Raw genomic sequence first — 13,242 nt, forward strand, 5'->3', positions numbered from 1 at the left:
AACTCCATACATGGGGGTGGGGTTCAAGTGTAAATATAAGTGTAAATATTACTCTGTTACGAGATGGGGACCAGGAGCTGCAGCTCACATCTACTACAACACACGAACATATATGAAAAACAGAATTTAACAGAAAAAAATGTCAATTGCAATAAAAAACAGTAGAACCTAGAAGAAGTATATTTTAAGGAGGCTGAGAGAGAGAGAGAGAGAGAGAGAGAGAGAGAGAGAGAGAGATTGGGGAGTTAGGGAGAAAATGATGACACTCTTACAATGGCACTATGGGGGGCGTGAGGGGATTGAGAGGGGAGGTGAGGGGTGGGGGGTCGATATGTGGCAGACAGGGCACCATCCCTCCTTCCACTTCCAATGTTCTTCCTGGCATTGTGAGGGAACAGCGGGAAGGAAGTCTGTGGCTATGGAAGGGAGGACCAAAGTCTGACATAATGCAGAGGAAGCAAGTCTTACCCGTGAGAGAAGGAAGAAAGTCTTATCTGTGAGAGGAGGAAGAAAGTCTTATCTGTGAGAGAAGGAAGAAAGTCTTACCTGTGAGAGGAGGAAGAAAGTCTTATCTGTGAGAGAAGGAAGAAAGTCTTACCTGTGAGAGGAGGAAGAAAGTCTTATCTGTGAGAGAAGGAAGAAAGTCTTATCTGTGAGAGAAGGAAGAAAGTCTTACCTGTGAGAGAAGGAAGAAAGTCTTATCTGTGAGAGAAGGAAGAAAGTCTTATCTGTGAGAGGAGGAAGAAAGTCTTATCTGTGAGAGAAGGAAGAAAGTCTTATCTGTGAGAGAAGGAAGAAAGTCTTATCTGTGAGAGAAAGAAGAAAGTCTTACCTGTGAGAGAAGGAAGTCTTACCTTTGAGAGAAGGAAGAAAGTCTTATCTGTGAGAGAAGGAAGAAAGTCTTATCTGTGAGAGAAGGAAGAAAGTCTTATCTGTGAGAGAAGGAAGAAAGTCTTACCTGTGAGAGAAGGAAGAAAGTCTTACCTGTGAGAGAAGGAAGAAAGTCTTACCTGTGAGAGAAGGAAGAAAGTCTTACCTTTGAGAGAAGGAAGAAAGTCTTATCTGTGAGAGAAGGAAGAAAGTCTTATCTGTGAGAGAAGGAAGAAAGTCTTATCTGTGAGAGAAAAAAGAAAGTCTTACCTGTGAGAGAAGGAAGAAAGTCTTACCTTTGAGAGAAGGAAGAAATTCTTATCTGTGAGAGAAGGAAGAAAGTCTTATCTGTGAGAGAAGGAAGAAAGTCTTATCTGTGAGAGAAGGAAGAAAGTCTTACCTGTGAGAGAAGGAAGAAAGTCTTATCTGTGAGAGAAGAAAGAAAGTCTTACCTGTGAAAGAAAGAAGAAAGTCTTACCTTTGAGAGAAGGAAGAAAGTCTTACCTGCGAGAGATGAAAGAAAGTCTTACCTGTGAGAGAAGAAAGTCTTATCTGTGAGACAAGGAAGAAAGTCTTACATGTGAGAGAAGAAAGAAAGTCTTACCTGTGAGAGAAGGAAGAAAGTCTTACCTGTGAGAGAAGGAAGAAAGTCTTATCTGTGAGAGAAGGGAGAAAGTCTTATCTGTGAGAGAATTAAGAAAGTCTTACCTGTGAGAGAAGGAAGAAAGTCTTACCTGTGAGAGAAGGAAGAAAGTCTTACCTGCGAGAGAAGAAAGTCTTATTTGTGAGAGAAGGAAGAAAGTCTTATCTGTGAGAGAAGGGAGAAAGTCTTATCTGTGAGAGAATTAAGAAAGTCTTACCTGTGAGAGAAGGAAGAAAGTCTCATCTGTGAGAGAAGGAAGAAAGTCTTACCTGTGAGAGAAGGAAGAAAGTCTTACCTGTGAGAGAAGAAAGAAAGTCTTATCTGTGAGACAAGGAAGAAAGTCTTACCTGTGAGAGAAGGAAGAAAGTCTTACCTGTGAGAGAAGGAAGAAAGTCTTACCTGTGAAAGTCTTACCTGTGAGAGGAAGAAAGTCTTACCTGTGAGAGAAGGAAGAAAGTCTTACCTGTGAGAGAAGGAAGAAAGTCTTACCTGTGAGAGAAGGAAGAAAGTCTTACCTGTGAGAGAAGGAAGAAAGTCTTACCTGTGAGAAAAGGAAGAAAGTCTTACCTGTGAGAGAAGGAAGAAAGTCTTACCTGTGAGAGAAGGAAGAAAATCTTACCTGTGAGAAAAGGAAGAAAGTCTTACCTGTGAGAGAAGGAAGAAAGTTTTACCTGTGAGAAAAGGAAGAAAGTCTTACCTGTGAGAGAAGGAAGAAAGCATGTTTGCCATTAGACGGGAAAAGGATAAAAAAAAATCCTGGGAGGGGAAAAGAAAGTCTGACTCAAAGAAACTGGAAGAAAGTCTGCTCTCAAGAAAGCCATTAATAATAATTTGACACAAAAAAAATAAGCATTCTCCATACGTATACCAATTACAAAAACAGAAATATAAGAGAGGGAAGAGAGAGAGAGAGAGAGAAAGAGAGAGAGAGAGAGAGAGAGATTAGATCATACTTAAACAGAATCCAAAAGAAACGCAACTAGCTACTAGAATACAATAAAGATAAAGGAGCGAGGTAGGAAGACAGTAAGAAAAGATAGTGAAGGAAATGAAGAAGAAGGGGAAAAGGGAGAAAGTGGTAAAGAGAAAGAGGGATGGAAGAAGTTAAGGTGGTGATTTACTGTCAGGAGGTTTAGCGAAGTGACGTACGCTTGGCACCGCCCTCGCTACCAACCATAATATTGAAGCAAATAAACGCCAGAAGGGATATACGCCCCCCCCCTATAATTTCTCCCATTACCTGGTTTATTAGAAAAGCTACTAGAATATATATGAGAGAGAGAGAGAGAGAGAAATAATATGACTTTTAAGTGCCAATAAATCACTATTCTTTTGCCAGAGAAAGTGCTAAAAGAATATATATATATATATATATATATATATATATATATATATATATATATATATATATATATATATATATATATATATATATATATATATAGATGTCGTGCCGAATATGTAAAACTGGTCAATTAGCAAGAACTCATTTAAAATTAAGTCCTTTCTAAAAATTTCTCTTATACGTTTAAAGATATATTTTTTTCATTAATGTTAATGTAAAAATTTTTAATTTTGCACCAAAAGAATCTTAGAAAACTTACCTAACCTTATTATAACAAGCGCAATTTATTTTAGCCTAATCCTACTAAATATATTTTAAATACGTTTACAGTAATTTAATACTAAACAAACACAATGAAATATATTTTTTTCGTAACGTTTAGAATGATTTTTGCAAAATTGTTGCATACACAAATTTTCGCTTGTCTTATTCGGCAAGAAGAGCGTTGCTCTATATCTCTATATACATGCGCATATATATACGTATATATATATATATATATATATATATATATATATATATATATATATATATATATATATATATATATATATATATATATATATGTCGTGCCGAATAGGCAGAACTTGCGATCTTGGCTTAAATAGCAACGCTCATCTTGCCATATAAGACAAGCGAAAATTTGTGTATGCAATAATTTCGCAAAAATCATTCTGAACCTAACGAAAAAAATATATTTCACTGTGTTTGTTTAGCATTAAATTGCTGTAAACTTATCTAAAATATATTTAGTTGGATTAGGCTAAAATAAATTGCGCTTTTTATAGTAAGGTTAGGTCAGTTTTCTAAGATTCTTTTGGTTCAAAATTATAATTTTTTACGTTAACATTAATGAAAAAAATATATCTTTCAACGTATACGAGAAATTTTTAGAAAGGTCTTAATTTTAAATGATTTTTTGTTAATTGACCAGTTTTACCTATTAGGCATGACATACACACACACACACACACACACACACACACACACACACACACACACACACACACACACACACACACACACACACACACACACATATATATATATATATATATATATATACTATATATACTAGCATTTCATGTCAGTCACAGCTGTATAGATATATCTGGTAGAGTGATCTGCTCAACTATAACATCTAGTGTTAGTCAACTATGATGGGTCTCATTATGGAGGCTGGTCTCTGACATGATCCTGGGTGGAACAACAGCTCTTTAGCCAGTTTATTCAACTGTATCAAGAGAAAAATCCTTCTTCTCCTACAGGCATCGAGAGGCTGCAAGAAGACATTCGGGAGATGATAGGCTTCGCTCCGGGTATTTATTGGAGGACCTGTCTCAAGTTTTTTGCTCCTGCCTTTATCGGCGTGAGTTGACCGGCTGTTAAGTTACATTACACTCATGTCTGCTTTAAAAACATTTCTTGCTGATAAACCTCTTGTTAAAAACACTTAACACACAAACGTTTAAACTATAAATTCTCTCAAATATGAAGATACTCAGTAACCAGCATGAATTTTTTATCCTAGTTATTAAAAATAAGACGCCTGTAATAATTAATGAACGTGTAATACCACACAAAAGACTTGTAATGATAAGAACATAAGGAAAAAAGAACACGGCAGTAGGTCTATTGAAGATTGAGACACTTGTGCAACAAATGGGAATCTTTATTCAGGAAACGTTTCGCTACACAGTGGCTTCATCAGTCCAATACAAAGTAGAAAGGTGTAAGGAGAGGAAGAGTTTGAGGTAATCAGTCCCTCAGCCTGGAGTCGATGTGTTCAGTCCATCAATCTTGTAGAATGTACAGCATAGGGCCGTAGACGTGGCTTATATACTGTAGTCAGGTGAGGCGAAGCAGTAGGAGGCGGGGTCATAGTGGTACCATCCACTAGTCGAAGTAGGTCTTCGTCCAAAGGTTGAACAAGTGTTGAAGAATTCTTTGTAACAAGATCCCATGATGCTGCAGTGTCTGACAGATGTGATGAATGGTTTGAAAAACCGACAAGTTGAAGATTGTCTAGGTCTATTGTCCATTACTATACGGATACAACTCATACCAAATTATCCACACTCATAGTAACAGGAACCTGGTTTATGTAACAACAGAATACAGTGAAGGCACTTGTAAAACTATGAGGTCTCCATATCGTTATAGGCTGGCTTGACTTATATACCCAATAATTTTGAGAGATGCTTGCTGAACACTCACAAAACTGTATGGAGCCCTTCCAGCAACTGAGGTGACAGGTATAGGCTGGATATTAAGTCCATGGAAGGCCATATAAACTAGCGGATTTAGGATTATCAGGCAGAAAGTATAATAGCTTATGTCCCTGATTTCTTTTTTTGGGGGGGTGGGGGGTGGGGAGCTATTAAAATCTTCAGACAGGCCTTCCTCAAAAGATAAGTAATTAACTATCTTGTATTCATTCGTCTCAGTTTCACTTACGTCTTCATCAGTGATTGCAAGAGTGCAACACATGATGAACACAGCAATTCTAGGTAGCCCCACTAAGTGGTTCATTGCCTTCCTATATAGAGACAGCCTCTAACGTAACTACTACTGCCTCAGCCGGTTCTAAGATGAGTGTAGCCACCAACACTTCTGCCTCCATCAAAAACCTAGTTAGGAAAGCCACTACCATACTCATAGATTCCAACACATGGGTTTATGTAATTTTATGTCGTGGCTGTAATAAAATATAGTTAGGAGAAATGGCAAGAAGTCTATAACAGCGTCTTAAAGAACATAAATGCAGCTATAGCAGGGACGGTATGAGCTTGTATGCAATTCACAAAAATTCTCATGAAGCGGGGAGAGGCCAGACTTGTAATCAAAGGGAATAATCTGCAGAAAAAGGCGCTGCCTTGATTCAACATTGATTGTCGTTTCTGACACTGTTGTTCCGAAATCTTTTACTTTCATTTTATCTGTGCTGGCCAGTTTGATGCTGCATCACAAAACATTGCAGTCAGCATCGACAAAGCATCCAGAAAGCGAAACGTTAACTAATGAAATGTTTTAGTGTTGCACTAGTGTCTTTATTACAGTTACACTCATATATTTTTTCAACCTATCTCTGAGGCCATCCAAAATATTTACTTAAATCCCTCTAGTTGACAACATGTTCTACTTAGTTTCAGCTCCGTTGCCAGACCAAGGTTTTCCTTAACCTCGAAATAATCTTGATTTATCCAACTTGAATTCATTACTTCACAGACCGTCTTGAATAGATAATAGTAGGCATGCATCTCCCCATATAACATTCACGCTTATCACAGCAATTACAACATTACCTCTTGAATTATACCTTTTACAATACTTTACCTGGAGAGGGCTTCGGGGGTCAACGCCCCCGCGGCTCGGTCTGAGACCAGGTCTCATGGTGGATCAAGGTCTTATCAACCAGGCTGTTACTGCTGGCCGCAAGCAAACTGACGTACGAACCACAGCCCGGCTGGTCAGGTACTGCCTTTAGGTGCCTGTCCAGTGCCTTCTTGAAGATAGCCAGGGGTCTATTGGTAATCCCCCTTATGTATGCTGGGAGGCAGTTGAACAATCTTGGGTCGCGGACACTTATCGTGTTGTCTCTCACTGTACTCATGGCGCCCCTGCTTTTCATCGGGGGAATGTTGCATCTCCTGCTGAGTCTTTTGCTTTCATAGGGAGTGATTTTCGTGTGCAGGTTTTGGTACCAATCCCTCCAGGACCTTCCAAGTGCATATTATCATGTATCTCTCTCGTCTGCGTTCCAGGGAATACAAATCAAGGACCTTCAACTGTTCCCAGTAATTTAGGTGCCTGTGAAAGTTCTTTGTACGCTCTTCAGGTCTGCAATGTCTCCAATCTACAGTCATAAACGCAATAATTACTAATTCACGAATATCACCTGGGAAAAAAGTAATTAGCTATATTACTCTGATGAACACACCTGACCTAGTACCTTCCCCTCAGATTATCATCGTTTACGGCCTTATCAACTATAAACCATTGTCTGCGTCCGACCCAGACGCCTTCCCTTGGTGGACAGATGTCATAGGATGGCTGATGGCTGGCTCCTCCATGGTCATGATTCCCTTCGTTGCTCTGTACAAGTTGATGGAGGTTCCGGGTCCTGCCTCGATCTCACAGGTAAGTTACGCGAGAAAAAACGCCATTATCTTATGTAAAACGCTCAGATACGTAGCTTGTCCTCGTAAAATACAAGTCGTTACGTCGCATGATAGTTGAGTTTAAGATCCTTCAAGATAAATAATTATCTTTGATAGCATACATTGAATGTTTAATACATAAGTGTAATAAACACTTGCAAGTGGCACAAGTTAATCCACATTGAGACGATTAAAAAGGATAAATGGAATAAAGGGGTACAATATCGTGACTGGAATACGCCTATAACCCGCACATAGGAGAAACTAATGCGAACGTTTCGGTCCGGCTTGGACCTTTAACACACTGTGACTAGTTAATGATCAAAGCCGCACCGAAACGTCGTCATAAGTATCTTCTATTTGCGGGTTATCTATGAAAAAGATATAAGAAAAGTACTGTATACTTCACCGAGGTCCTCTTCAGTATGAGGCCAAAATCTACAATATTTCTCGTATTTCTGTTTAATTGTCTCTATGAGGGTATCCTCGTGCTATACAAAAAAAAAAAAAATCAGTGTAATTATATCCTCCACAGCGGCTGAGGATCCTGACGACTCCCTGGAGGGACCAACAGGTCACCGTGGGCAATGGCGTCAGGTCGGAGACTAACCAAATTATCCTCAACTCTGACACTCCAGCTCCAGATCAAGTCTAGTCACCATACGACCGTCCTCAGCATTTTCTTACAAATGTATTGGTTTTGCCCACGGCTAAATTGAGGAAGAAACGACATTTTAACGCCGATAAATACAGAAAAAAAAAATGGAAATCAAGAAATGTGCCCTTCTCTGGACAAGAAGAGCCGGACATGTACTCCGACTGGCTTCGGAAAAACTGCTTTGAATCCTGAGGCCGGATATTGATAATTTAGTTGAAGTTTTGGTATTAATAGAGATCACATTCCAGCTGGATACAGCGTTATGTTTAATGTTCAATTATATGTCCGAATGTTTAGGAACTTACTGTTCATCAGTTTACGAATGTTTTATATAAAAAAACAACTGTTTAGTATTTAGCATATTATCTAGAGGTTAAACTTTCACATCCTAGGGCGCTATGTAGTGGTCTTCAGGTTCTAGATGGGATGGAATACCTAGCTCGTGTACACACTGAGGGTACTGTACCACTGGGCGGGTCGCATGAGACAGACCCGTGACAGGAGACAATCTACTGTCTCCTGACAAACAAAGCACCACCGTCTTCATATTATTTGGACAGCAATGTCTAGAGGCACGAATTCGTACTGTAAAAGATGTTTCTCATGCCTAACCGAAAAAATATAGAACAGTGAAAAAAACACACACGATTTTTAACCGTGGAGCAGAATGGTAATAATCTAAGAATGTATAAATCTAGTGTAGAGAGAACACTAAACGTAGAATTTGATGTTCATTATACTGATGTCATGTGTCCATACTTGTTTCAAACATACACAGCTTAGTATGTGACATAAGCTTGTTTCTGCCTCGTCTACATTTTGACATCATCTCATCTTTTGTATGACCTTCCTTAGATTGTCTGTCTGTTTCATGGTGTTATTGTATAGTAACAAATTTTAGCACAAAATTAGCATTAATTAAGCTGACGTCGTATAATTTTTTTCAGACAAATTCTAGAATTTCACTACTTCTAAGTAGGCTTTTTGAGTTGACCAGCCCTCGGTGGTTGATCCAGGTCAGATTCAAATAAAAAATCCCGACATCGCTGAAGACAGATGGGTGCAATGGATCTGTTAGTACTTGCATCACTGAAACACAATAGAGATGTAAAGCTTTTTCTTATCTCCTGTTCGCCTCTGTGGTTAGGCGTTCACAACTAGATATTTATACAGCATGTACTTACACTAGCGTTATGTGTCAGTCATGGCTTGTGTTTTGTCAAAATTGGCTTGTCTAGATGTAGGTCAGTATTATATTCACAAAAGCCACTATAATGTAATTGAAAAGGACGCTGGTTGTCCCTATGAGTATATGATATTACGTGTCAACACTTGTTCTCTGTTTTATATGTATATTTATAATGGCTTCTAATCAAACACTTAACCACGTAACACGTAACACGGAGTACTTCTGCGTGAACCCGTCGTCAGGGTGACAATATGTCAAGGGTAGTAACTTAAACCACGATGGTGTTTGGCAGATTTCTCTCTTCGTGCATAAATAGAAACACAGAGAAGCACAGTCATGCTTCCATTATGATGTTTACACTTAATTCACTTCCTTGCTAGTCGCTAGAGGGCAGCAGTAACTCAACCAAAGTAGAACAGTGACAAACTGAGTTCTTAATAGCTTTGTGGTTAGCTCTCAATGATCAAGTCTGCAAATAATATTAGCTATGACATGCTGATAAATACGGGAATTTTACTCCATAAATCTTAAAATTTCCTCTTAGCAAATGTAATTTTTTGTCCTTAACGAATTAATAATTTCGAAGTTTTTTAATGTAGTGTATTCTATAGTGAGGAGATGGCATCAAATGAAAAATATGATGCAATAATCATCTCATACAAATTTATGTATACGAAATTCAGTTTTCAGGCATGTAACTTACAAATTATCGCTACTACAAGCGGTGTTATGCATATTATGTTTCTTGTAAGTAGAGTCAAGTTCTCTGTACAGAAGATGAATATGTACATCACTGACTCTCCCAGGTCTGTGTGATTAGCTTAGATTTGTTGTAAGTGTACTAATGTGTGTTTAATATCCATGTATAGCACTTCAGGTATTCTAGTCACGTAATTCCCCAGCAGTGCATGGTAACTACCCTCTTGATAACAATCCATATCTTATTAGCAAAGATTAACTTTATCAACACGTCACAAAAGCTAGCATTGATATTGAAAGTTATTAAAACATATATATATATATATATATATATATATATATATATATATATATATATATATATATATATATATATATATATATATATATATATATATGTATGTATGTATATATACGTGTTGAACTATAGCATGAAATACGCTGCCAGACCTACCTGGAGAAGGTTTCGGGGGTCAACGCCCCCATGGCCCAGTCTGAGACCAGATCTAGTGTTAGTTTCATGTACTATACACACACACACATGGCCCTGCCACAGTTGCTTTATAAAAATGTAATTTTCAGTGATTCTCAGTGAATAATTGCGGAGTTATTACCGGTAATAATTATATTAGTGATGCTGTTGTAATGACGCCGTTAATATAAATCAGTGTGTACGTCATATATATATATATATATATATATATATATATATATATATATATATATATATATATATATATATATATATATATATATATATATATATATATATATATATATATATATATATATATATATATATATATATATATATATATATATATATATATATATGTATATATATATATATATAATATTTTTTTTAAGTTATATGTATATAAATTATGGAATTAACTACGTGTCATTATAAAGGACCACATGAATTAGAACAAGCTTAAATATATTTATATGTATGAACATCTCTTCATGGTTTGGATGGTTTCTCAGCCTCTTGAATGTAGGCCTAATATATATATATATATATATATATATATATATATATATATATATATATATATATATATATATATATATATATATATATATATATATATATATATATATATATATATATATATTCGGCCTATTGCTCAGCTCTGGTAACGAGTAGAGGCCAGTTAACTTTTCTATAGTAAATTTTGATGTATTGAATGTTTGTAGACCTAATGGCGCTTCTAACTGTAATAGGCATGAAAAACTATCTGCGTAAGAATAGAATTTTATTGAACGTTAAACTGATACCTTGAAATAAGTCGGCGTAGGCCTACTGAGCGAGAGAGAAAAATACTGAATTAGTTGTACTGCACCTAACTCGAGCCATAAGCTTTGGAGAAATATATTTGTCTGCTACGAGCGGGAAACTTAGAAAGATTTCACTATATGGTTGGACAATATCGGAAGATATTAAAGTGAGTCGCAGTATAGGAAACAGAACGACAATAACCCACAGGGTAGGTCACTCTTCAAGCCTGAATTAGTGTTACTAACATACCTTTGATGAGTTCCCAGAGCTTCTCTACCCCCGTATAAGCCATAACATTTTTTTTCCTTCATATAAATCAGATATAAAGTTTACATTTTTTCAGTCTGGAGTTGACAACAGGGTAAATATGAGCTTGTGTCCATTGTATATGAATTGTGTTGGACTTTACGGCATATTTAGGATAATGTTAAGTAACAATAAGCTGTTAGAGTTTTATTGAACGTGATGTTGGGCTTTGTAAGTGCCTGTTTCATGTTAGAGAACCTAAATGTGAAATAATCTGATCTGTCTCAAAAAACCAGCTAGAGTTTACCTAAGCTTCGCTAAATCTCATGCAACCCTACCTTTGTATTTCCCTCATTTATTTCATTTGCCGCTTGTGCAGAATTTCATTAACACTTCCGGAGTGTCGGTGATTCTTAAGTTCAAGAGTTCACATTTTATCTATGTTTCTTAAAATAAATGTAATAATATCGAGAGGAGTAGCAGTTAGTTCACACATTGTTAAGAGTGAGGTATAAGCGTAGTTTTGTACATTGTAAACGCTTGTATCACCATTTGAGACATGAAATATGTGCATTCTTCAGATCATATAATTTTCCCGAAGCTGCTGAAATGTGTATGCGGGTCTTATGTGTAGTTGACTTACCAAAACACTCGAATAAGTGTTTATTTTGTAAGTGTAAGTGTAAAATATGTGAAAGTTGCGTAATATTTCGTATATTGTAAGGCATCACCTTTATAACTTAGAGTCAGGAAGTGTAATACATTCCTTAGTGTTGTGTGTCGACGAGAAATATGCTAAAGACAGCCATTAGCATATTTCAGTGTGCTTGTAGGTCTGTTAATATTTGTGGATGAGGTTGTATATTATTATACATCGTGGTGATACATAGTGAGTGAGCTTACATATCAATACGTATTGTTCTCGTTGACAAGGAGATTTATTTAGGATAGTAAGTTCTTTGAAGAAGATGATATTTTGAGTTGATATCTAACGCTAACAGAAATGACACTCCACAGGCATTTTGCTGAGGCAATAGATGAACCATCTCAAAAAAAAAATATGTATATATATATATATATATATATATATATATATATATATATATATATATATATATATATATATATATATATATATATATATATATTCTCAGAAATACCATTTAGAGTGTAGTTTCTCTAGGGTTAGATTGTCTTGGTACAAACAAAGCCTTTTATAGAGATTTTCGAGCCTTGTGATCGAGAGTCTAGAGCAGCCATACAGAAGGGTTTGTTGAGTGCCTGTCACTGTGCCAAGCGGCACCAGCTGGCAACGACTGTCTGTTTTGTATCCATTACTATAGCCTTGTAACGGTAATTAAATTCACATTGTGAGCTAAATTAAAATTAATCACCCTGAAACGTCCTGGAGTCCAACAGTGATCATGGATACAGCCATGATGATATACTGCGTCGTTCAGTGTTATAATATATATAAAAATACATAATATACATGGGATGTACCAAAAAAAAAAAATATATATATATATACTAAGAGGTTATAGATGGTTATTCGTCGAATAAGAATGCCCGTGTCCAGAGAGGTACTTATACTGGCTGTACGGCATTGTTAAATGTTTATGGTGATGTTTATGTATCACTTTCTGATGGTGGGTTGTTGCAGGAACAAAAATAATAATAATAAAAAGTACATCATCAATTACGGTCTTTATTTAAAAAATATTTCTTTATTTCTAATATTCTTTGAGAAGTCTAACTTCGGTGTTTTTTTTTTTTTTTGGTTATATTATGAATATCATAAAACATTTTATTCGTGAACGGTTTTTGACATCTCTGACTGACTGAAATTACTCTTAATAGTTACAAAAGCATTAGTTTAAGCAGCTTTTCGGACCCCATGAATTTTTTACCCATAAAATATTAGGTAATCTTAAATTTATATATATATATATATATATATATATATATATATATATATATATATATATATATATATATATATATATATATATATATATAAACAAGAGTTGTAGACAATTTTATATATATATATATATATATATATATATATATATATATATATATATATATATGTCGTGCCGAATATGTAAAACTGGTCAATTAGCAAGAACTCATTTAAAATTAAGTCC

General features: G+C 35.9%; 1 protein-coding gene across 1 annotated transcript in view; it reads left to right on the top strand.

Annotated features, from left to right (window-relative positions):
- LOC128684361 (sodium-dependent dopamine transporter) overlaps positions 1-10,237 on the top strand; it is a gene marked incomplete at its 5' end in the record, with an annotated part of 16,918 nt that extends 6,681 nt beyond the window's left edge. Inside the window, 3 exon segments of the mRNA XM_070081801.1 lie at positions 4,127-4,227; positions 6,822-6,998; positions 7,554-10,237. Coding sequence (XP_069937902.1) covers positions 4,127-4,227; positions 6,822-6,998; positions 7,554-7,673 — 398 coding nt within the window.
- Between the last annotated feature and the right edge of the window lie 3,005 nt (positions 10,238-13,242).

Source organism: Cherax quadricarinatus, unplaced genomic scaffold (genome assembly GCF_038502225.1).
Source record: "Cherax quadricarinatus isolate ZL_2023a unplaced genomic scaffold, ASM3850222v1 Contig4282, whole genome shotgun sequence".
Classification (NCBI taxonomy): Eukaryota; Metazoa; Arthropoda; class Malacostraca; order Decapoda; family Parastacidae; genus Cherax; species Cherax quadricarinatus.